General features: G+C 40.2%; 1 protein-coding gene across 5 annotated transcripts in view; it reads right to left on the bottom strand.

Moving 5' to 3' along the window:
- Positions 1-21,783, bottom strand: part of LOC146966957 (uncharacterized) — a 75,046-nt gene extending 53,263 nt beyond the window's left edge. For 2 of the 5 annotated variants that reach the window (XM_085763543.1, XM_085763542.1), the window contains exons 1-19: positions 21,517-21,782; positions 20,290-20,660; positions 17,688-17,759; positions 13,870-13,971; positions 13,677-13,787; positions 13,414-13,524; positions 12,199-12,309; positions 11,768-11,878; positions 10,708-10,821; positions 10,040-10,150; positions 9,839-9,949; positions 9,112-9,222; positions 7,454-7,564; positions 6,436-6,546; positions 6,231-6,341; positions 4,060-4,170; positions 1,735-1,839; positions 1,545-1,655; positions 1,339-1,449 (exon numbers count right to left, since the gene is read on the bottom strand). In XM_085763543.1, coding sequence (XP_085619669.1) covers positions 1,339-1,449; positions 1,545-1,655; positions 1,735-1,839; positions 4,060-4,170; positions 6,231-6,341; positions 6,436-6,546; positions 7,454-7,564; positions 9,112-9,222; positions 9,839-9,949; positions 10,040-10,150; positions 10,708-10,821; positions 11,768-11,878; positions 12,199-12,309; positions 13,414-13,524; positions 13,677-13,787; positions 13,870-13,971; positions 17,688-17,759; positions 20,290-20,649 — 2,196 coding nt within the window. In that variant the 5' untranslated portion in view covers positions 20,650-20,660; positions 21,517-21,782. Of the gene's footprint in view, positions 1-1,338; positions 1,450-1,544; positions 1,656-1,734; positions 1,840-4,059; positions 4,171-6,230; positions 6,342-6,435; positions 6,547-7,453; positions 7,565-9,111; positions 9,223-9,838; positions 9,950-10,039; positions 10,151-10,707; positions 10,822-11,767; positions 11,879-12,198; positions 12,310-13,413; positions 13,525-13,676; positions 13,788-13,869; positions 13,972-17,687; positions 17,760-20,289; positions 20,661-21,516 lie in introns of all 5 variants that reach the window. The other 3 variants (XM_085763546.1, XM_085763544.1, XM_085763545.1) reach the window with 3 other exon arrangements.
- Positions 21,784-22,516: the final 733 nt, after the last annotated feature.

The raw sequence follows: 22,516 nt of genomic DNA, 5'->3' as shown, positions 1-22,516 counted from the left end.
TAAAATGGCATTTGGGTTAAACTGATTTGAGTTAAATCCATCTAAATCAAATTCTGGAGCTACTGTACAGTACTCTGTGATGATCCTTGTTAGAGAATAATTTCACTTCCCTATAGATAGTTTGTGTAGTTAATGTATCAATCCCTCTGTGTCATAGTGACTTTCTGTCAGATTACTGCTGGGGTCAGTTATCTGCCCTATTTTCTCTCTGAGGAACATGCCAAGGCCATGGTCGCTCTTTGGCGTCTTCAATCTCACTCTCTGGCTGGTTACAGACACAGCTGGAGAGTTAGATGATAACGCTCTCCGTCACTGGATGACACTTTGTGTGGGGGGAGAGAGACTTCCTAGCTGGTGTGAATCCTTATCTTCATGTTTATGGCCATTCGGATGTTAAAGGGATAATTCACCCAAAATTGAAATTTCACTCATTATCTACTCACCCTCATGTGGACTAAGGGCTGGGAGAAGTTTCAGAGTCCTCCATGGCTTTTCTGAGTTACAGGGGGTCTTGGCGTAGCAGTGCATGTCCATATAACGGTTGCAAATGGATACCAACTGTCTTCGTAACAAAAAGACACACCAAAAAACATCCAAATACCTCTATGCTGCTCGTATGTAATGTCCGTCTTGTATTGAAGCCCCGAAATGCGAAATTGTCCCGAAAAAAATTAAATAAGTCAATTTCAAGCTTGTTTTGTAGCGGAAGCTTCTCGAAGCTCCTCTTCCCGGTTCATCAAATTTGGTATTTGGTTGTATTGAAGCCCCGACATGAGAAATTGTTCCGCCGGTCACAGGAAGAGCAGTGAACTGAGACACTGGGAGCTTCCGCTACAAACAAGCTTAAAATATAGACTTCAGAACAATTTCTCATGTCGGGGCTTCAATACAAGAGGGACATTACAGACGAGCAGTATGGAGGTATTTGGATGTTTTTTGGTGTGTCTTTTTGGACGAAGAAAGTTGGTATCCATTCACAACCATTATATGGACAAATACTGCTGCACGGACCCCCCCTGTTACTCAGAGAAGGAACGGAGGACTCTGAAAATTCTCACACCTCTTAGTTGACATGAGGGTGAGTAGATAATGAGTGAAATTTGAATTTTGGGTGAACTATCCCTTTAAAGGGGAGAAATTGTTGACAGAAATAACATTCCCAAACTTTTTTTTTGAGGAGTTTATATGCAATCAGATTTGTACTTATCAATGTTGTGAGAGAAACTGAAGCTTTGTTTAAGTGGTGTTCATTCTGGACTGAGACTAGACTCAATTAAATGATGAGGGATGTCACCACTGCACAGCTCTGTTATCAAAAAGATGTAACTGTCTTAATACCTCACTCTGCAGGTGTGATGCCTCTTTAGCGTGCTGGGTGTGGATGGTCTCAGGCATCACCGAGTACAGGTTGATGCTCATCTCCTGCTTACCTTCCTCTTTGTACTTCACCTGGAAAAGAAAATACAACAACAGTCTCAACAACCTGTGAAGTTGAACAGAGACTTTCCCAGGAAGAGTTTGCTCCCTCTCCTTCCTGCTGTTACCTCGCTCAGCAGCTCGGACACGTCTTTAGCGTGGGCCGTCTCCAAGGTCTCAGGCAGCTGGTGGAACAGACTGGTGGAGAGACCTTTCTTCAGTCCCGCCTTGTACTTCAGCTGAATGCAGACCAGAGCACAGGCAGTTATGCAGCTGTAGCAGTAACATAGAAATAGGCAGGTAGACGTGTGTCTTTACCTCGCTCTGCAGCTCAGAAGCTTCTTTAGCGTGAAGCGTCTCCATAGTCTCAGGGAGAGTGGAGTACAGAGAGCTGGACACGTCTTTCCCCTTCTTGTACTTCATCTAAAATCAGTTAAAAGACACAACGTGAGAGTTAAAGGACTAAAATATGGCAATACATCATTAAACGTATCTACACTGAGAAATTAAAGTGTAAATTTGTAAATTTACACTCACACCTGAAAATAATGTATGACGAACTGATTATTTAATGACTATATATTCTTATCATTAATTAAAGCAGATATCAGTGGAATGTTTTTGTTAATATAAGTCCTAAATAGTCCTATTTTCCGTCAGCAATCACTTACATGAAGTATTTCAGCCTAAACACGAGTCTCTCCGTCACTCTGCTCTGCTGTAACCCGAGGAGAAAATTTTCCTTGTGGGATACAAGTGTTATCCAATGAGGGGAGAGAACGGCATGAATTGATGCCTGACAAGGGCGGGGGCTGCTAACTCATGGTGCGTTCAAGGAAACTCGTACTTTGTGTTTTTCCTTCCTGTGAAGTCATACCAGTTCGATCTGGTACGAGTTCACGGGTCGGAAGTTACGAGTGGCCGTTATAGGGAACTTTCACAGACAACAGGACGGTAAAAACACGAGCTACGGGTTACCTGGAACGCTACCAAGTCGTAGTTGTGACTTGAAGCTGTAACTTACGGTTTCAAAAGCCTGCCTTGAACACAGCATTAGCCGAAACGGCCGTGCCACTGATATCTGCTTTAATTAAAATGGCTTCATAATTGTAATTACAGCCCAATTCTCTACCTCATTTACTTCAGAAATTAAAGCAGAAGTAAGTGGTCCGGTCGTTTTCGCTAATGCTGCGTTCCAGGCAGGCTTTTGAAATCGTAAATTACAGCTTCAAGTCACAACTTATGACTTTGTAGCGTTTCAGGCAACCCACTCGTGTTTTTCCGACCTGTTTTACCGGTGAAAGTCACTATAACGGCCACTCGTAACTTCTGACCAGTGAACTCGTACCAGATCGAACTGGTACCACTTCACGGTCGGAAAAATACGAGTTTCCTTGAACGCACCATAACAGTCCTCGTCCCTACGTCGCCACATTCACGGCGTTCCTTGGCTTCACACACAGCCCTGCATGCCGTTCTCTCTCCTCATTGGATAAAAACTGTAGGATACGATAAATGTTTTCTCCTCGGCTCAGAGCAGAGCAGAGTGACTGACAGACCCGTGTTTCAGACCAAACACTCTATGTAAGTGATTGCTGTCGGAAGATACAACTATTTAAGACTTATATTAATACAAATATATCACTTACTTCTGCTTTAAAGGGTGATTGTCTTAAAACCATGAAAATGGAGTTAACCAATCAGACTTTTCTTTTTGCTGTTGTCATTTGTCACTAGTAGGAAGACGATACATTAGCTGGCTCAATGGTTAGAGATGAATAAACAGGAGAGAAGGCCCAACAAGTGTGTATTTGTTTAGAAGGGGGCAGATGATTTAACAAATCACATCATAATTAGATTTACAGTGGGTGAGGCCAAATATCACTGCCACAAGCCTCCAGAAGGAGATCATCATCAACTCAACAGAACAATGTGGGAACACTCCCGAACATTTTTTTTTAAAAATTATTATTATTATAATATTACACAGCAGACATCAATTTCTCGGTTCACAAGACAAAAACAGCATATCAAAACATATCTGTACTGTACTGTAAATGTGTAATGTTAAATAAAGTGCTGAAAACAAAACGTGGGACATTGCATTTCCCATACTGCAGTCACTGTGAATCAGCGGCAATGTGTAAAATATATATTTGTATATGTGTAAGAAAGAAACAAAATTGACTTAAGACAGAAACGAAAAGTGGGAAAACAAAAGGACAGTGATGAATGAAAGAGGGATGTATAGGCTGGTAGAACAGGTGCATTCACCATCAAGTATATTGTCCAAGTTATGAAAGCCTCTTGGCTAATTCTGGCGCATTTACAGTGATGTTATTAATGTGCACTGTCCCTGTTTTCAAATAAACTTATAAACTAAATACGTTGGTTCAGAGAGCAAACTTAAATCGTTTTCATGGTGGAACAGGAATACAAGTTTCCTATTGGCCAGTTGGTGAGTGTTGAGTTGAAGGCTCAGCTCTAAGGATAGTCTGATGTTATAACAACCTGAGTGGTTTGGTCCAAATTTTATGGTTTCAAAAATAGATCAATTAGTATAGATACATTTGTCTTATTTGTCTTGAAATGAGACACCACTATAACTGAATCACATGGACTGCTGTTTCACTGGTCTCTCACCTCACTCTGCAGCTCAGAGACATTTTTGACAAACTCCATCTCTGCGGTCTCTGGCAGCTGACTGTAGATACTCTGGGAGCGGCTCTTCTTCCCACCCTCTTTATATTTGTTCTGTTAAAGAAGAAAACAAACCAAACACATGAGGAGGAGCTTCAACACTGAACAAGTAGCAGACTTTGTCCCTGCGGGAGGGACGGCCTGCTGCTCTGAGCCGGGCCTGGTCGGTGCAGACTGGATCTGAATCTAAAATGCAAAACAAAGGCTGCGATGCTGATAACCTCTTTGATCCTTTTCTGATGCTAATCACATGAGTCATGACCAATTCATGATAGAAACATCAGAAAGCACGAGGTGATGACGCCTCAGCTCTCTGCAGCAGCTGGATTTAAAACACAGTCATGTTTCTGGTCCTCAAGGAGGATTTTCACCCTCAACCTCGTCTCACCTCAGAATCTCTGCTACTGTAGTGTTTTGGTGAAAATGTGTTGTTAGTCCACAGAAACAGACATTTGAGTCTATTTTTCATGCGTGAAATCTCTCCATGATGTGTAACTCACACTGTAAATGTCAGTGAGCTGCTCTGCCTTTTCCCCCCATTTCTCCTCCAGCTGTTTTGTTGCTGCCTCTCACAGTTAAAGGTCAAACTGGAGAAGGTCATTGACAGGTCAGCCTGCTGCACATTCACACAAGACAACAAGAGTGTTTCTAGCAGACACTAAACAGTGATGAACCGGGGCTGGGAGAGTTGTTGTTCAATGTCCAGCTTTGACTTTTGAAGGTAAAAGCACGTGTGTCTCAGCAGATCTGCCTCAATTCCAAGTACAGTAGCTACGGCTTCATTGTTCCCCTCACTGATATTTTGTCATATAATATCTGATCTTAAGTAGGGTGAAGTTGGTGGCTGACAGACTATATGTAAATAATAAAGTATTTCTGGATCTAAAGATTAGTCCCTGGTTTACTAAAACGTGATAAACGCCAGGCACACTTTGCTCAATTTCATTACATTGGAATAATGAATTAAATAGTCTGTCAGGCTTTATGGGATACAGCGATAATGTTAAAGTAGTTTTGAATGCTGTTAGATGCTGCTCAACTCACCAACATGTGATTTTTTTCCCCTTTTGTCTGTCAGCTCTTTTTCATATTTTAAAATTTTGTTTAGAATCTTATATTATAATCTTTTTTTATGTGTCTAGTTACTTTAAATCAGGGGTGTCAAACGTGCTGCCTGCTGGCCAAAACCAGCCCACCAGAGGGTCCAATCCGGCCCTCAGGATGAAAATTTTAAATTGCACATATTTTTTATCAAGAAATTTCAGGTTGTTCATAATTATGTTTTGTAAAACGATAGTTTATTAAACGGACAACAAGGAGTTTTTTGGGGGGGGGGGTTATAAAAGAGTCTCAAATTAATGTGGATGAATCTACTTGTTAACGGGTCCATTTTCGATAAATATATTGTTTTGTCTCTATAGTTATTTGATATTATTATTACGTACTATCTAGTGGCCGGCTGCCCGGCGGGTCATGAGAATAACGCCCCCGAATCGCCGTTTATGGTCGGAACTATGACGGTATCTGATCATCTTCCAACCTCCGACTTTCATTCTTGATAAATGAAAACATTCTTGGCAAATCCCATCTTGCGCCGATCCAAGAATTTCACCATGCACGTGGAGGCTCATGGGAAATGTAGTATGAAAACACTTCACTTTCCAAAACTCCTCGTTACCTCAACTATAAACATCTTAATAATGTACTAAACAAAGGGAAAAATTCAAAGTTCTTTTTATTTATAGGTTATCATGCTATTATTCTACTGTCCGGCCCAGTTGAGATCACATTGCGCTGTTTGTGGCCACTGAACTAAAATGAGTTTGACAACCCTGCTTTAAATATTTCACTTCAGATGTTTTTTGTCTTGTTGCTGCTGTGTCTTTCCTGCCCTGGCCCTTCTTCGCCACTCTACCCTGAAATAATACTATTGTTGCTTATGCTTCACCCTTATCTGCAAGAACCGGGAAATGGAAATTATCTTAGTTAAAATATTAATGGCTGAGCTTGATATCAAGCTTTATTTGCAACGGCTTGGCAGAGAAAAAGAGAAGAGGTGATGTCTTTGTGTGGCTTGGGGATAAAAATGATATCAGATCTCTGAGTGCTGGTACCTCGCTCATCATGTCAGTCATCTCCCTGGCGAAGCTGGTCTCTGAGGTGTCGGCCAGAGTGGAGTACAGAGAGCTGGACATCTCCTTCTTCCCGCTCTCCTTGTACTTAATCTGAATGTAGCGAAACACACAATAACCATGGTCAGTAAATGCAGCGCTGATGATCTGCCCTCGGTCCTGTCTGTGAGACGTGTTGGAGCGTTACCTCACTGAGCAGCTCCGTGGCCTCTCTGGCGTGCTGCGTCTCCAGGGTTTCAGGCAGCAGAGAGTACAGACAGGTGTTCACCTCCTTCTTCCCAGCTTCTTTATACTTTGCCTGCAGGAATCACAACACAACCTTCCTGCTAATAAACACAACTCTCAGTCAACAGCAGCTGCATGTGAGCTCTTTTATCTTCCAGTGGTGCCTGTCTGTTGATATCTGTCTATTCTTTATTCTCTTCAATCGGCTCTAACGAGATAAACATTTAACATTCAACTGCAAATTAAATTCCTGACTTTCTTTTTTTTCTTCTTCTTCTTTTGCAAACAATGCAAGACTAGATATTTCTGTTATCTAGTGTATGAATGTAAACATGTATACTATGAGAACTATATATGAACATATCATGAGGTTAATATTGCTCTATATGATTATATACCATTTAATCCTTTAACATATTATCATTATTATATTCATAATGGTAAGATGTATCTATACACAAATGTATATCCATATAAATATATTTAAAATAAAATATATTTTCCACACAGTATATGTCAGCCATATTTTGATGGATTATAATGGGTTATAGAATCTACATAAATGTAAATATAATTCAGATGTTTCTGTCTTTAAAGAAGCTGGATGAATGATCTATTAATGATTTATGGAGAAGGGCTGGGATTAAATGAGCACTGCTTGTTTTCACTCCTCTTTGAATATGTATAACAAAGGAAATGATTATGATTTGACAATCTCAATTCTCAATTCAATTCAATTCAATTCAATTCAATTCAATTCAATTCAGAGTTCTGGTCTTACTTTTTCTTTGGTGGTGTTATTTTCTGGTGCAGTGTATCTGTACTACAGGACTTTACCATCCAGTCTAGAAACTCTCCATACAGACACTAAAATACTGCAATTCAGGGGTGTTATATATCAAATTTTCACCTGCAAATGTATTTAAACCAGATAAAATGTGTCTTAATGATGAATCATGTGGTGGTGTCCGGTGCTGTACCTCACTCTGCAGCTCAGACAGCTGTTTGGCCAGCTGTGTCTCTGTGGTCTCTGGGAGCTGATGGTACAGACTGGTCTGAATCTTCTGCTTCAGACCTTCTTTATACTTCACCTGCAGGAGACACAGCGGGCGTTAGTGATGCTGGTATTGTTAGGAAGACTTTCTGTTGCTGCTGTACATCCAGATGTCGAGAAGGATTTACTGTAACACACCCAATCAAGGAGAACACGGGAATCATCGACGCACACTGAACACAACACAGGTGTGATGCTACCTCCATTCTCCAGAACTGCTGCCTGCAGATGTGTCTCCTATCACTGTCTTATCAAGTCACAATACACAGTTCAATCCCCAAGGTCTGTACATAGACACTATTCTTAGCTGATGGACTACAAATAGACATCTGGTATCAATCTTAAAGGGATAGTTCAACATTCCGTTATTATCTCATAGCGTGGTGAATGTGCAGGTCACAACTTGTCCACCAGAGTGTTTTGGAGTTGTTGGATTGTGTATTTGATGAGTTTGATGAGGGAAACCAAGAAATCCCATGAGCCTCCGTAGCGTAGCTCTGAGCAGCTCACGGCTCTGCTCCGCCGTTCTAAAAATAGCTTGCACCGACAATTAAAGGTAACGAACCTACTCCTAAGACTATAGCGATTATTATGACAATGGGCCAATTTGCCAAAATGTTGAACTATCCCTTTAAAGTGTCAATGTTAGTTTCAGTGGAAGACAGATGCACCAGTTACACAACTGTCTCACAGCTAATTACAGCAAAAAAGAGTGGCTGTAACTTAAGGAAAGATTACTGAGGTAAGTCATTCAAAATGAGACACTAACTTGTTTGAATACCATCAGCAGACAGTAACAAAGTACTTGTTACTGTTACTGTTTCCAGTATGTGTATTTTACTTACTCCACTACATTTCTTGTCACTTTTTACTCTGTTATCACAGAAGAAAAAACAATCCTCCACTGTCAGTCATGTGTCAGTGTCTTGATGATGCTGCGTTAGATAAAGATGAAGCAGAAGGCTCATCACCAGAGACCATGATCTGATCTGAGGTCAGTGTCTGAGACATAACAAGGCAGGTTTTTATTCTACAGCGTTTCCAGCCAGTCAGCCATCAGGTTGTGTATGAATTTATATTTATTTAAGTGTCATGCACCAAGGTGGCCAGCCTATAAGGGCTTACAAGACACATTTCATATTTAGACAACAAACAAAACCATTAGAGTACAAACAAAACAAAAATTCACATAAATAATTCAATTTTTCTTAGTGTCCAGGCAGCTTTTACCTCATCAGCCCAAAACAACTCAGGCTTCACATTTTGTATTTTCTGAAACAAAAACTGCCTGGCTTCGTCATGTAACGGACAATGAAACACAAAATGCAGATCGTCCTCAATTACATTTAGATTACATAATGTGCACAGTCTTCCCTCCTCAGGTACCCAGTTAAACCTATAGTACCTCATTCTATTGCCAGAGGGAGAATGTGTAAATGTGGAACAAAACAGCAAATTGACATAATAAAAATGTGCTTTTAAATAAAGTATATTCAAAATCCAGGTCTCTAGTACTTTTGTTGAATGTGACCTGGAGGACCTGTCCTCTGTCTCCAGTGGTGGACCTGTGGACTGTTTTAATACCTCACTCTGCAGGTTTGATGCCTCTTTAGCGTGCTGGGTGTGGATGGTCTCAGGCATCACCGAGTACAGGTTGATGCTCATCTCCTTCTTACCGTCCTCTTTGTACTTCACCTGCAAGTACAAGAGTAAAATGCAGTGGTCAGACATTTTATCCTCTGTTATTCTGTTTCTTACTTTCTCTCTGCTGTTCATCCTGGAAGTAGAAAACACAACAGCAGCAGCAGTAGCAAACTCTACTGTCTCTACAACTCCAGTGAGTAGGGATTTATTTTAGTTTCTGTTGTCTGATGGTTACTGTACCTTTTCTCCAATGTTAATCTTCCTATTAATATATTGTATATCCATCCATCCATCGTAATATATATTCATCCATTCATTCATCTATCCATCCATCCAGTTAGCTGTCCATCTTTTTCCCTTTTATCCATCACCATAAACATTCAATTAATCATATGTTCCTATGCAATATATTCATTCATTCATCTCTCTATCCATCCATTCATTCATCATCCTATCATTATCATCATAAACCTTCCATCTATCTATTGATTAATTTAGTTATGATCTTCCATTTATTGATTCCAATCCATCCATTATAGATTCAGTTTTCCATTTCCATCCATTCCTTCTCTCTGTCTGTTCATCCATCAGTCTGTTGACCTCACTCAGTATCTCAGTGATGTATTAACCTAATATTCTACTTTCTGTGCTCTGTTGGTTACTGTACCTCACTGAGCAGCTCGGTCACTTCCTTGGCGTGAGCCGTCTCCAACGTCTCCGGGAGCAGAGAGTACAAACACGAGTTGACGCCTTTCTTCCCCGCCTCTTTGTAGCGCATCTGGGGATAAAAACACACCAGCCTGATGATTTTTTAAGCTCATCATTTTCTCTATACAAGCAAAGTCAACGTAGAGGATTCACTGCTCACCTCGCTCTGCAGCTCAGCAACACTTTTGGCGAACTGAGTCTCGGCCGTCTCTGGGAGCTGAGAGTAGAAACTCTGAGAGAGACTTTTCCTGCTGCACTCCTTATAGTTTCTCTGAGAGAGGACAAAACACTCCATCAGCACCTCACACAGCGGAGAAACTCTTATACATCACACTGGTCTGTCTAGATGATGACTGAACACTTCCCAAGCTCTCCCGGCCCGTTTTCAGTTTTTACAACAACCTTTCAACAAACACACTTACATGGGTGTTCATTGTTAATTACACTGTTCATTACATTCAACTTTGTAATTGAATTGAGTTTTTCCAGTACATGTATGTATGTGTATATATACTGTATAAATACTTTTTTGTGATCATTTTTAAAATGTTATTTCATTACATTTCCATTCATACAGACCCCTTACCCACACCCTTATCCCGGGGGTAACATTAATTATGGACGATTATATGGAAACAAATAATAATAATAATAATTAAAAAAAAAAAATGATAATAATAATAGTAATAGTAATAATAATAATAATAAAATAAAAAAACAAAAAAAAAGGTAAATTAAATTTCTGTAACTGGAAGTATCTTATTGCTTTTTTCAATAAAAATATTTGGGGAAAAAAAGAGTGTGTGTGTATGTGTGTGTGTGTCGTACCTCACTCTGCATCTCAGTCATCTCTCTGGCGAACTGGATCTCTGTGGTTTCGGGGAGCTGAGAGTAAAGGGAGGAGGGAGCTCCTTTCACCAGCAACTTAGGACGATAATTCACCTGGGAGACGGAGAGGATGAGACAGCATCAGGACCACGGACAGCTGACCTTAGTTTCTCTGTTCATTTGACAGGGACAATGCAATTTAGCGTAGTTTCAAAGCAATCAGTGAAAGTGATGTGTTGCACAAAGAGCTCATAGCTTCTCAACTCCTGTTCCTCATTTGGCTTTTGACTTGCACAATGCAATTAAAACAGTCGTCCAACAAGATAAGTGATAATGCAAAATAAAAGTGAAAGAAGAGACAACATATGGTCAAACAGAAACAATTAACTAAGGATACAATCATATAGAAATGAATATAGCTGTTGTTGTCCAGATGAGATTAGAACACATTAGAAAACAATAAAGCTGATCAATTACTATTATTACACTGCAAAAACTCAAAATCTTTCCAAGAATATTTCTTGTATTTCTTGTCAAAATGTCTAATTTCTAGTCAAAACTAAACTCTTTTCACTTAAAATAAGACTCATCACGTAAAAATGAACTTATTTTAAGATCATTTCCATTTGTTTCAAACTAATTTCCACTTGAAATAAGTAGAAAAATCTGCCAGTGAAAGCAAGTTTTTGTGCTTGTAATAAGGAAGAAAAACTTGCTCCACTATCAGATTTTTCTACATATTCAAGTGAAAATATGCTTGAAAGAAGTAAAAAAAAAGTGTCTAAAAACAAGCTACGCAAGCTTTTATGTAATGAGACTTATTTTAAGTATAATGAGATTTGTTTTGACTAGAAATAAGACAAATATTCTTGGTAAGATTTTGAGTTTTTACAGTGTAAACTAATAGTGAATAAATCAAAAATTAAAGGTAGGAAGCTTAGCCACCATTTTAAAAGGAAAGGAGCAATGATTAACTCTTTGAGCTTTCATATAGAGTGTAGTGTGTGTGTGTGTGTGTGTGTGTGTGTGTGTGTGTGTGTGTGTGTGTGTGTGTGTGTACCTCACTCTGCAGCTGTGACACCTCCAGGGCGTGCTGGATTTCCGGCGTGTCTGCGAGTTGGGAGTAGAGGGAGATAGAAACCCTTCTCTTCCCCTCCTCTTTGTACTTTTTCTGAAGCAGATCAGATCATTATATTATAGAGAATAAACACAAAGCACTGACAGTCTGACAGATGGCTTCATGGTACTGCAGATACATAGCTTTATCATACTGTATGTGTAAGTGGCCTTGATTTCTCCTGATGGCTCTGTTTTAAATGAGGCGTGTGTGTGTGTGTTTGCTTTCTGTGTTTAATTTATTTGCAGCAGGACAGCGCTCAGCTTAATCAAACCTTTAACTGCTGCATAAAACAACCCAGCTCTGCCCGACCGGAGTTAACTGATGAAATATGTTGAAACCCAGCTGCCGGTGTGAAGACGGTGCTGGAGTACCTCGCTCTGGAACTCGTGGACGGTCTTGGCCAGCTGCATCTCAGCGGTCTCGGGGAGCAGAGAGTACAGGCTGCTGCTCATCTCCTTCTTCCCCTCCTCCTTGTACTTGTTCTGAGGAGAGAGGGAGCTTTCTCTGAGCTGGACTCATATTTACAAGAAATGAAATGACCTATTTTCCTTTTTGAAGCATGTTAAATCTATTCTTTCACTGCATCAGCTGATGACTTGAAAATGTCCCTGTGATTATATTAGTTCTTCTCCAGTGTTTACCTTCCTATTTATGTATTGAATATCCATCCATCCATCCATCCATCGGTATATATTCATCCAGTTATTCATCTATCCATCCATCCATCCATCCATCCATCCATCCATCCAGTTAGTTGTCCATCTTCCTGTATCCTTCATCCTCTCTACATCTTTCACCCTTTTATTCATCACCATACACTTTCACCTATTCATTTATTCCTTCATATAGGAAGAGGCTTGCTGCTCTGTGTTATTTATTGTTGCTGCTATTTTATTTTATTATCATTAGCAATTAGTACTATACTATGTGTTGTTAATTTTGGTATTATTTTGATTACTATTATCATTAGTAATATGCTGATATATGTATACTGATGTTGTGTTGTTCTTTTTACTGTTATTTTATTATTATTCATTATTATTGCCATTACTTTCATACAGATATTCACATGAAACAATAATTGGTATTACTGTATACATGATTGTAATGAAATAGAGAGTGGCGGTAGGAATTACGTAATACATTTTTTACTTCTTCCTACTCCTTTTTGAACATGTTTAGCTTTATTTTATTTATTATTATTAGTTAATTAGCAAAAAATATATATATATTTTAGCGATTTTCCTTTTTTGTTGTTTGTTTTTTCATATACTTTTTTTTCATGATTGGTTAATTTATGTGGTAACTGTTCACTGCTTACACATGTTGGAAATACAGTTTTCAAATCAAATTCCTATGCAATATACTCATGCATTCATCCCTCCATCTATCATCCATCTTTCTGTTCATTCATTCATGATATCATTATCATCATAAACCTTCAATCCATCTATTCATTAATTTAGTCATCATCTTCCATTTATCGATTCCAATCCATCCATCCATCCATTATAGATTCAGTTTTCCTTTCTCATCCATTCCATCTCTCTATCTGTTCATCCATCCGTCTGTTGATCCAGTCTGACCTCACTCAGTATCTCGGTGAGCTCTTTGACAAACTGAGTCTCTGTGGTTTCTGGCAGCAGAGAGTAAAGAGAGGAGGAGATCTCCGTCTTCACGTTCCCTTTGTATTTGATCTGGAAACAAACAGACAGAACCTCATCACTGATAAAATCCTACTGTATATTATATGAGCAGAGTGAGCTGCTTTATGGAGCACGTGTGTCAGTGATCAACTTCTGTCTATGCCATCATTTCACACACTGACCACATGTTGAGGTTGAACTACCTCACTCTGCAGCTCTGAAGCTTCTCTGGCGCGTTGGATCTCTGGAGTCTGGGGCAGGATGGAGTAGAGAGAGACCGCGGCCTCCTTCCTCCCGTCCTCCTTGTACTTTGACTGAAACAGTTCCACAGTAAAGTGATGAGACAGCCTGACATCCATCAAACTACAGCCATGTACAGCGTGTGTGCGCTCACACCTCAGATATCACAGCGCTGATGTTCTTGGAATGAATGAGTTCGGCTCCAGGAACAAACTTACTCCGGCCTTTCATCTTCTCAAAGTCCTCCTTATAGCTCACCTGCAGGGAGGGGGAGACATCAGCGTGTGTGTGTATGTGTGTTATGTGATTATATTTTGCATGCAAGCTGAACTTCTGCTGAACTCCAGCTCCATCCCCAGAGAGATAGATTGTTTTGCAGAGTTTCAAGCTCACAGAGCAACAGACTGTTGTATCTCAAATCTCAAATATCAGGTGTGATGATTAAATATTACATTATTCAAATATTCAAATATAAAAAATTAATACTGAATGAAAAGTAACAACCAGATAATACTACAATCTGTGTTTTAGATTTATCAAATATTCATTTTTATATAACAGAAATGTTTAATGTGAGCGCCTACTGCATTGCATTTTCATCATCATTCACATCCCGTCAAGAGTATTTGTGTAAAGGCTGGTGACAGTAACTACAAAGGTGAAACCCTAACTCCATGTGATACAACTATATTTATCTTTACTGATTGATTTTTGTCCCTGTGATGAATGACTGAAATCCGTCCAGTCAGGGCCGGTGGAACAAACAGTTATAAAGTTGCATTGAACAGTTTTGAGTTAGTCAGAGTTGATCTTTGCAGAAAACTAAAGATATGTGTGAAACAGAAACATTATGCTTCAAAGCCTGATGGTAACAGTAATATTAATAGTATTAATATTATCTTGTACAGTACATGAGCTGTTTCTCAGTCTGTGTTCTTCTCTTGTACTTGTTCATGTGGACCAGTCTCAGCCAAGTCCAGATCAAACATCTGGAGGTGTTTTCACTATTTCACAATTGAGGATCTGGATGTGACAGTTTTTGTCTATTTATTATATCACTCCATTACTTTTTCACTACATTACATTTTGATGTTTCTCAAGCAGTGACCATTCTGAATGTGGTCAGTCTGCTGTACAGCTCCTGAGATGACAGCCAATCAGAGTGGGTCTTCTCTGTGAGATCTTTGGCACTTTGCCACAGTTTAATCTTTTTAGATGATATTGATGACTTTATTGAAGAAATTTGATCTTGACAGTTGATATAATATTGATCTAATATCTGTTTCTGCTAATTAGTCAAAGATGAAGACATACAGTATATTATTTGTTGGACAGGACAGCCCTGCCTCTGTGGACTTCCTCCATCTCCAGATTTCAATAAAAACAAATGAACAGAGGCAGTCTAGTCTGACTGGTCCGTATTATATTATTTGGTATCCGGATCATTTTTGATGATAAGAATGAACACTATAGCTCCATTTATTTCATATATTGCAGCACTTGACAGCACCACTGCGCTGATGGAGTGAACTTTATATTGAACGTGTGCCACAATCTGGCGCTTGGCTCCGTCTGATTGGACGTCTGGTCAAACAACAGGCTGACAGATTTTCTGGAGAGACCCGGGAGAAAAATGGAAATAATCCACAAATTGTTGCCCGTCGCTGCCAATCCATGACAGCATGCCAGTGAAGGTAAAAATACAGGCAACAACACAAATAAACCACACGTTGTAATATTCTAAATGAATATCACAAGTGTTCTGCTCTGTACATCTCTTAATGTCCTCCTGTTGGATATAGTATATTTTTTATTATGTGTAATTTCCTCTCCCCTGTCTCCCTTCATTCAGGCTGCCATGAGCACAACTTTCCTGCAGTCACGTCTCCATGGTAACAGCAACTTTGCTGATTGGTGGATCAGACGGTAGGATTGTAGTCCATGTAGAGGTCCTCCATAAATTTTGGGAAGGAAACAGGTGAAAAAAACAAAAAACCAAAGGACAAAAAGGTTTTTTCTTGTCGTCAGGAAACGACTGAACGCACAAAACTGCCCAAACGATGTCTTGAGTGTGTAACTTCTTAACTTCAGCTCATAACCAACGCTGGTGTTTGAAGGCGATGGCAGGGTCACAGACACAGGCAGGCAGAGAGCAGCGGCCGCCGCCGTAATGAAGCAAAGACGGTTTCATAAAGTGGCTCGGCTCTCCTCCACTGGAGCTGATGAGTCACTCTGCTGTTGCAAAAAGTGGAGCTGCCAAGTTTGACTCACACCGGGGAATCAATACCTCGCCCTCCCACGTCCTACAACAACATGCACCCTCATTCACAGCCTCCAAACTGCTGCTGTCCAAGTCAGAAGGTGTTCCTCTTTCTATTTGAGAGTAAATTTGAATTAAAGGGGACATATTATTATTATATTATTAACATATATTTGGGTGTTTGTCTTGTCTTCCGGCCCCCAAAATGTGAGAATTGACAAAAAAATCTGTAATTTTCAGGTTCCCTAGGTTGAAATCCACGTGGTTTTATGAGCTGTTCCCTCAGTTGTCTTCCAATGATGTAACTAGGATTCAAATTTGCATAACCCCACTCCTACCTGGGACCAGTAGAAGGGGCGGGGCAAGCAGTGGTTCATTTGCATTTAAAGGGACAGACACTGAAACCAGCCGTTCTGAACAGGGCTGTAGAGAGGATGAAAAGAGCTGTGTTGATCCTTGGGGGATTTTGACCGAAGCATGTCACAGGCATGTCTTTAAGACACCTGGGGACTATTTTAATTTGTGGAAAGGGGTCAGAATATGTCTCCTTTAAAGGCTCATCACTGGATCTGTGGAAGGACGCTCGGCAGTGTTCAGTCCGTATGGGAGAAAGCAGAAGGATGTTTTGTCATCAAAAAAGTTAGACTCATGATGATCAGCTCCACACCCTGTGGACGGAGACGTGTCCATCACTCTCGTCCAGCCATTTTTTCGAATGTTCGTGGTTTCCAGGGGATGATCTCTCAGTCCCACTTGCATTGGTAGGTTTGTGGCATTTCAAAGCGATGCTGCACTTATCAGGACATACAGGTCTGTACTGATGCAGACTTAGTGTTGGAGGTCTTGAAAGGTTTGGGCACCCCTGGTCAAAATTTCTGTTATGTGAACAGTTAAACAAGTGGAAGATGAAATTATCTCCGAAAGGCATAAAGTTAAACATGAAACACTCTTTTTACAATATTTTAAGCAGTATCAGTGTATTATTTTAGTTTTCTACACTTTTAGAGTGAAAAAGGGAAACTTTGACCAAGGTATCAGACAAGCTATTTACTATTTACATGCTGTGTTATAGTTAGGGTGGCCAAACCTTTGCTGTGGGCCCTTTTCCTTTTCTGTCATTTAAAAAAAATGTAAAAGATGCAAATAAAAAATAAATATATCATTTAAAATGTAAAGGGACTGTGTCATCTGTAACATTATGTATTTTGGAGATCATTTCATCTTCTACTTGCTTTTGACCATGGGTGCCCAAACTTTTGCATGTGGCTTACACACTGATGTACCCCTTAGAATGAACTGGAACAACTCTGGTAACCATCTGACTTAATATCTACAGTACTGTGTGCCACACCATCACTTCCAGGACTTGTTGTTCTTCTTTATGCTGATCATAGATCTAAATGACACTGCTGAATGTTTGGGAGTTGTTGTGAATACATTTGGGTCCAATCAGACGCCTCACTGATGGTATTGCATGTTGGATAAGCATTCTGACTTAATAGCATTTTTGAATAAAGCTTTATTAAAACAGAATAGAATAGAATTTTTTCATGCATGCCTAAAACCTTTGCACAGTACTGTACATTTCAGTGACATTCCCATCAGCCTCAGCATGTTAGCACTCACCTCACACAGCTGCTGGCAGAACTCTGCCTCCTACCATGAGCAAAATCACATTCAAGTAGAGAACTGAATGAAGATTGAATGAACTTACGTCACTGATGAGTAAGCTGCACCTCCTGTTAAATGCTGGGTCAGGTACTGGAGGCTTTGCGTCAGCCGAGGCCTGAAAGCACACATGTACATGAGAATTAGAAGAGTTGGACAAGCACAGGCTTTTATGGCTAACATAATATATTAAAGATATTTAGACCGACATCAGATAGAGTCACTAATCTGTTGTTGGCTCTCAAACCACAGGAGTGAAAAAAACACTATGCAACGGCCTTTGAACCAGGATGTGATCCTACAGCTTTCAAATGGACCCCATGCTGAAACAAGCAATTAGAGGACAATGTTGGCAAACCGAATTATCCATCTGACCCTGTTAACAACATCGAGACACACAAACCTGCGAGTCAACCATGGGGAAACTTTCCTAATTCATGCACCGTTAATCTCGAGCCTCTCGTACGGGCCGGAATTCAGTCCCAAAAATCCCACTATCAAAGGCTAATAATGGCACATTTTCATTTGTAGTCCCACTAATCCTCTCTAAGCTCTTATAAAAACCTGCGGTGCCAGGCGATGCCCCACGCCAAGGTCAATACAAAGACTCACAGTCAGGGCTGAGAGCGGGGGCTCTCTGAAGAGGAACTAAATCTGCCTCTCAGCAGACCTCATCAAAGAACGGCAAAATCCTCAAAGACGTTGAGCAGTACACAGGAAGCAGCTACAGTTTGAGAACATCGTGTGTAGAGACAATTACCTCACTAGAGGATTTGTGACCAGCTGGTGGCAACATAAAAAAAATGTCAACACTGAAATGAACATTTGAAATCAAGATTTTAAGATTTCATTCTGAGACATACAGTAAGTATTTTGATTTTGTAACTTTGTTAGTTTCAGTTTGGCTTCATGGTCCATCACCTGTTTAAATGTTCACTCTGATTGGTTCATTTATAGAGCCAAAAAACATCTCATCATAGTTTTACATCTTCTCCCAAGAGCTGGATCCAGTAACAACAGGTCATTGACCCAATTAGAAGAACCTCATTTCTGATTGGTGGACTGTTTTCTGAGTGATCGAATAAAAATCTAAACGCTCGGAATGGAGGGTCCAGTGAAGCATGGCTGAGAGTGGTGACATCACAAAGTCACAGGAAGTCCTGACGGCTGGTTTTAAGACTCAGTTTCTGAATACAGGCTGTGTGCATTTCTCTGTGGACTGAGGCTTTGATACTTTCACAGTATTAATATAGAACCTAGAGCTGCTTTATAATCACACTACACATGGACATCTACCTTTATACTGTATGGAGCTTTAATACAAACATCTACCTTTATACTGTATGGAGCTTTAACACAAACATCTACCTTTATACTGTATGGAGCTTTAATATAAACATCTACCAAAAAGAAGCAGATAAACTGACAATAACTATTCAGCTGCAGCAACAATACCTTATTTTTTTTATATCTCATGGCCCCCACTGGATTCAGCTGTTCAGTTGTCATGGAGATGGTTGAGTTGCTCTCATATGAAATGTGACCTAAGGAGTCTGGACCTTTCTGTCCAAACATGGGCTCTGTTATCACATCTGAACGTCACTCTTGATTTTTCACCCATCATCTGCTTTTTGAGAATAACATTTGACAGCGTTCTTCTCCGTGTCCTGAACTAAAGCCTGAAGGAATGCTGAACAGAAGAAGGTTGTTTTTAACTTAACTCAAGTTCTACAAAAAGCTGAATTTAAACAGCTGGGACAGCTGGATCATATTTTGAGTTTCCAAAAAAACACAGGAACATAAAATCTAGTCTTATCTAAAAGATGACATATTAATAATTACCTGGTTCTGAACATAGAAATGCGTAGGACAGACTCTGCTACACTGGACATATTCATCATGACTGCCTTTGTTCAGTTTGTTGTCCATGTGTCCTGTGATCTGAGGCTCAGCGTTTCATTTTGATTTGTTCATGTTGAACTTTTAAAGTTTCAAAACCTCCTACCTCTCTACCAACTTCTGGACTTGGAGAGACTTCTGTTGGAAAAGTTTAATTTGTTTCTTTATAACTCCCAAGCAGAAGTCCAAACAGGCTGGTACACAACTGGCCTGCTGGAGAGAATGTGGAGAGGTCCTTGCTGATCATGCCCATATTTTTTGGTCTTGCCCCTCCATTCAGTTTTTTTGGAAAGAAGTGACAAAAATTATTTCAAAGGTTCTATGTTTTAATATCAATATATTATTCACAACTCTCTATCTTGGGAATATGCCAGATGGGTTGAGTAAAGCTGATCGGTACCTACTTAGGGTCTTGCTGGCTGCAAGTAAAAAGACCATCACAAAATGCCCCCACTACAGATTATTTTGTTAATATTGTAAAACAACTACATGTACAGAGCAAATGACATACTCAGTCAGACTCCAAAAAGATCTAGGTGAAAAACGGTGGCAGAAATGGCAAGCCTACCTGGTCAATGAATGAGACTGTATGCACGTACTGGATATGATACTTTGTCTTTTGGATTTATTGATCACCCCCGGACCTTGAATATGGGTAATTGTTCAATGTTTTGTATTTCTCTTTTGTTTTGTACTAAAAGATGAAAATGATCTATAAATAAAGAGTTAAAAAAAAAAAAAACTCCTACCTCTGACTCCCATGGTCCCATTGACATTCTTCTTTTTTTACTCTCCGCTTTCTCATCCTCATTCACGTCTCCTCCCTCCATCTCTGCCACATCGTCCTCCTCTTCCTCTTCCTCCTCCTCCTCTTCAGTTACAGCTTCCTCCTCCTCTTCCTCTTCCTCTTCCTCTGATATCTTGTCAGTTTCAGCTTCCTCCTCCTCTACCTCCGTCCTCCCTGTAGTCGTGTGCACGGTCCTGGTCAGAGTTGTCACCGTTGTTATCGCCGTCTCCTGGAAAGACTCTTCTTCCTCTCGCTTCACTGTCACGACATTTTGAATCTCTCCCTCCGACACCTCAGCAGCAGCCAGCTCCTCTTCCTCCATGTTAGTCACCTCTGGGGTTAAAGGACAGTTCATGTTAAAGTCTCAGGTCTGATGTAAAGACACAATTAAAACAAGGTTGACAAAAAGGGCAATAAAAGTAAGACAACATAAAAACAGGAGCAGGATCATAAAGGGACAACGACAGAGGTTATGGTATAAAAGATAATAAATACAAGCTCCAGGGAGTCATTTAAAAGATTGTAGACGTTGCTGAGCTGAGCTCTGAGGACAAATGAGCTACAGAAAATAGGGACGTCGTGTGGGACAGTGGGACAAATGCAGAGGCTACAGTCCTTACTGCAGTTGGCCCCGGTTCAAATCCTGCATCAGCCGGCCATTTACAACTATCCAATCAATTAAAGGCCCAAAAAATATACTTAAAAAAACACTACAGAAAACATGACCATCCTTGTTAAAAGGACAGAGTGATAATTAATGTGCTACTGGTGGCGGTGCTGTTATGATACATGTGATAAACCTCTTCCATTTTCCACCACAGAGTTAGTCTGTACTTTAAGTGTCAGCAGGGACCAATCAAAAGCAAGTTGATCAAACACAACTCACTGATGAGCTGTGCTGCTCATATGATCGACTTTCATGTTGACAACTGGTTCTGCATATGGCTTCCTCAAAGTCACGGTCGCCATGAGATCGTCTTCATGTCAAGGTCACCTTCTTCTTCAGACACGTTAACTTTGACACTGTCTTGATTCTTTCAGATCTTTGAAGCTTCAGCTACATCACCACTGAATTTTGGAGGCTTCATGGTTTTTACCAACCTCCTCTGATTCACCTTCGAGGGCCTGGGCCCTTTGTTAGCTTGTTAGCTTAGCCCTGTTCTCACAGACAGTCCCCTCAGTTACTCACCTTGTACACTCTGTGGTCTTTCTCTTAACGAACGGTCCTTTAGACTTTGTCTCGGTTAATTGCAGCCTCCCAAGCGTTGCAGTCTCCCTGTACGATTTCTAAATCAATGCTTCCAACTAGGATAGCCAGACTCTCCTTCAAGACCTCTTCAGTGTTGTGTTCTCCCTGTCTGCCTGTCTTGGACACTCTTTCACCTTTCAGCCTCTTGTTCTACCTTCAGTTTAAAACATGAACCTGTAGCGACTGAAGCGTCTGCTCTAGTCTCTGACTGTCTGCTGTCTTCTGGGTGACAGTTTGTTGGGGACTTCTTATCAATTTAACTTCTACATTTAGCCCTCTACTCAAGACCTTATCACCACCATGCCCTTCATCTGACCACAGTGCCAGTGTTGAGGCCAGTGTGTGTGTATGGGGTACATTCTGTATGAATGTGTCACCGTTGTGTATGTAGGTTGAGGGGTTGGGGGTGAGACACTGGAAGGAATGTATCATTACACACATACACACAAATGACCTTTCTACAAACACTATCCTTTGAGATCTTTAGTCCTCACTGCCATCACACTGTACAACACCTCAGCCAAGGGAGGAGTCTCATGAATGGATTATTACTGCTGGAGTCTAGTCCCTATATCTATATGTCAGACAGAATAACTCTAAATATCTGTCACTGCTTCAGTTTACAGGTTTAGAATAAGGCCCAGTGTCAGAGACTGAATGAAGTCAGAGTAATAATATACAACATTACTCACAAAAAGTTAGGGATGTTGGGCTTTGGGATGAAATTTCAGAATGTACCTAAAATGCACTATAACCATTACAGGTGAACTTAATTTGAAGGGATACTTCACTCAAAATCGATAATTCACCAATTTTCTACTCACCGTTTTGCTAAGGAAGGCTTTAGAGAACTTTCAGAGTTATCAAAACCCTTTTGGAGTTCCAGGGGGGGTCCGGCTGGCAACGGATTTTCATATAATGGCAGCGGATAGAGTTCACT

This window comes from Trachurus japonicus, chromosome 20 (assembly GCF_045865225.1).
Source record: "Trachurus japonicus isolate A0001 chromosome 20, Traja_1.0".
NCBI lineage: Eukaryota > Metazoa > Chordata > Actinopteri > Carangiformes > Carangidae > Trachurus > Trachurus japonicus.
Note: the sequence above shows the minus strand (reverse complement) of the source record. Positions and strands in the feature narration are given on the sequence as shown.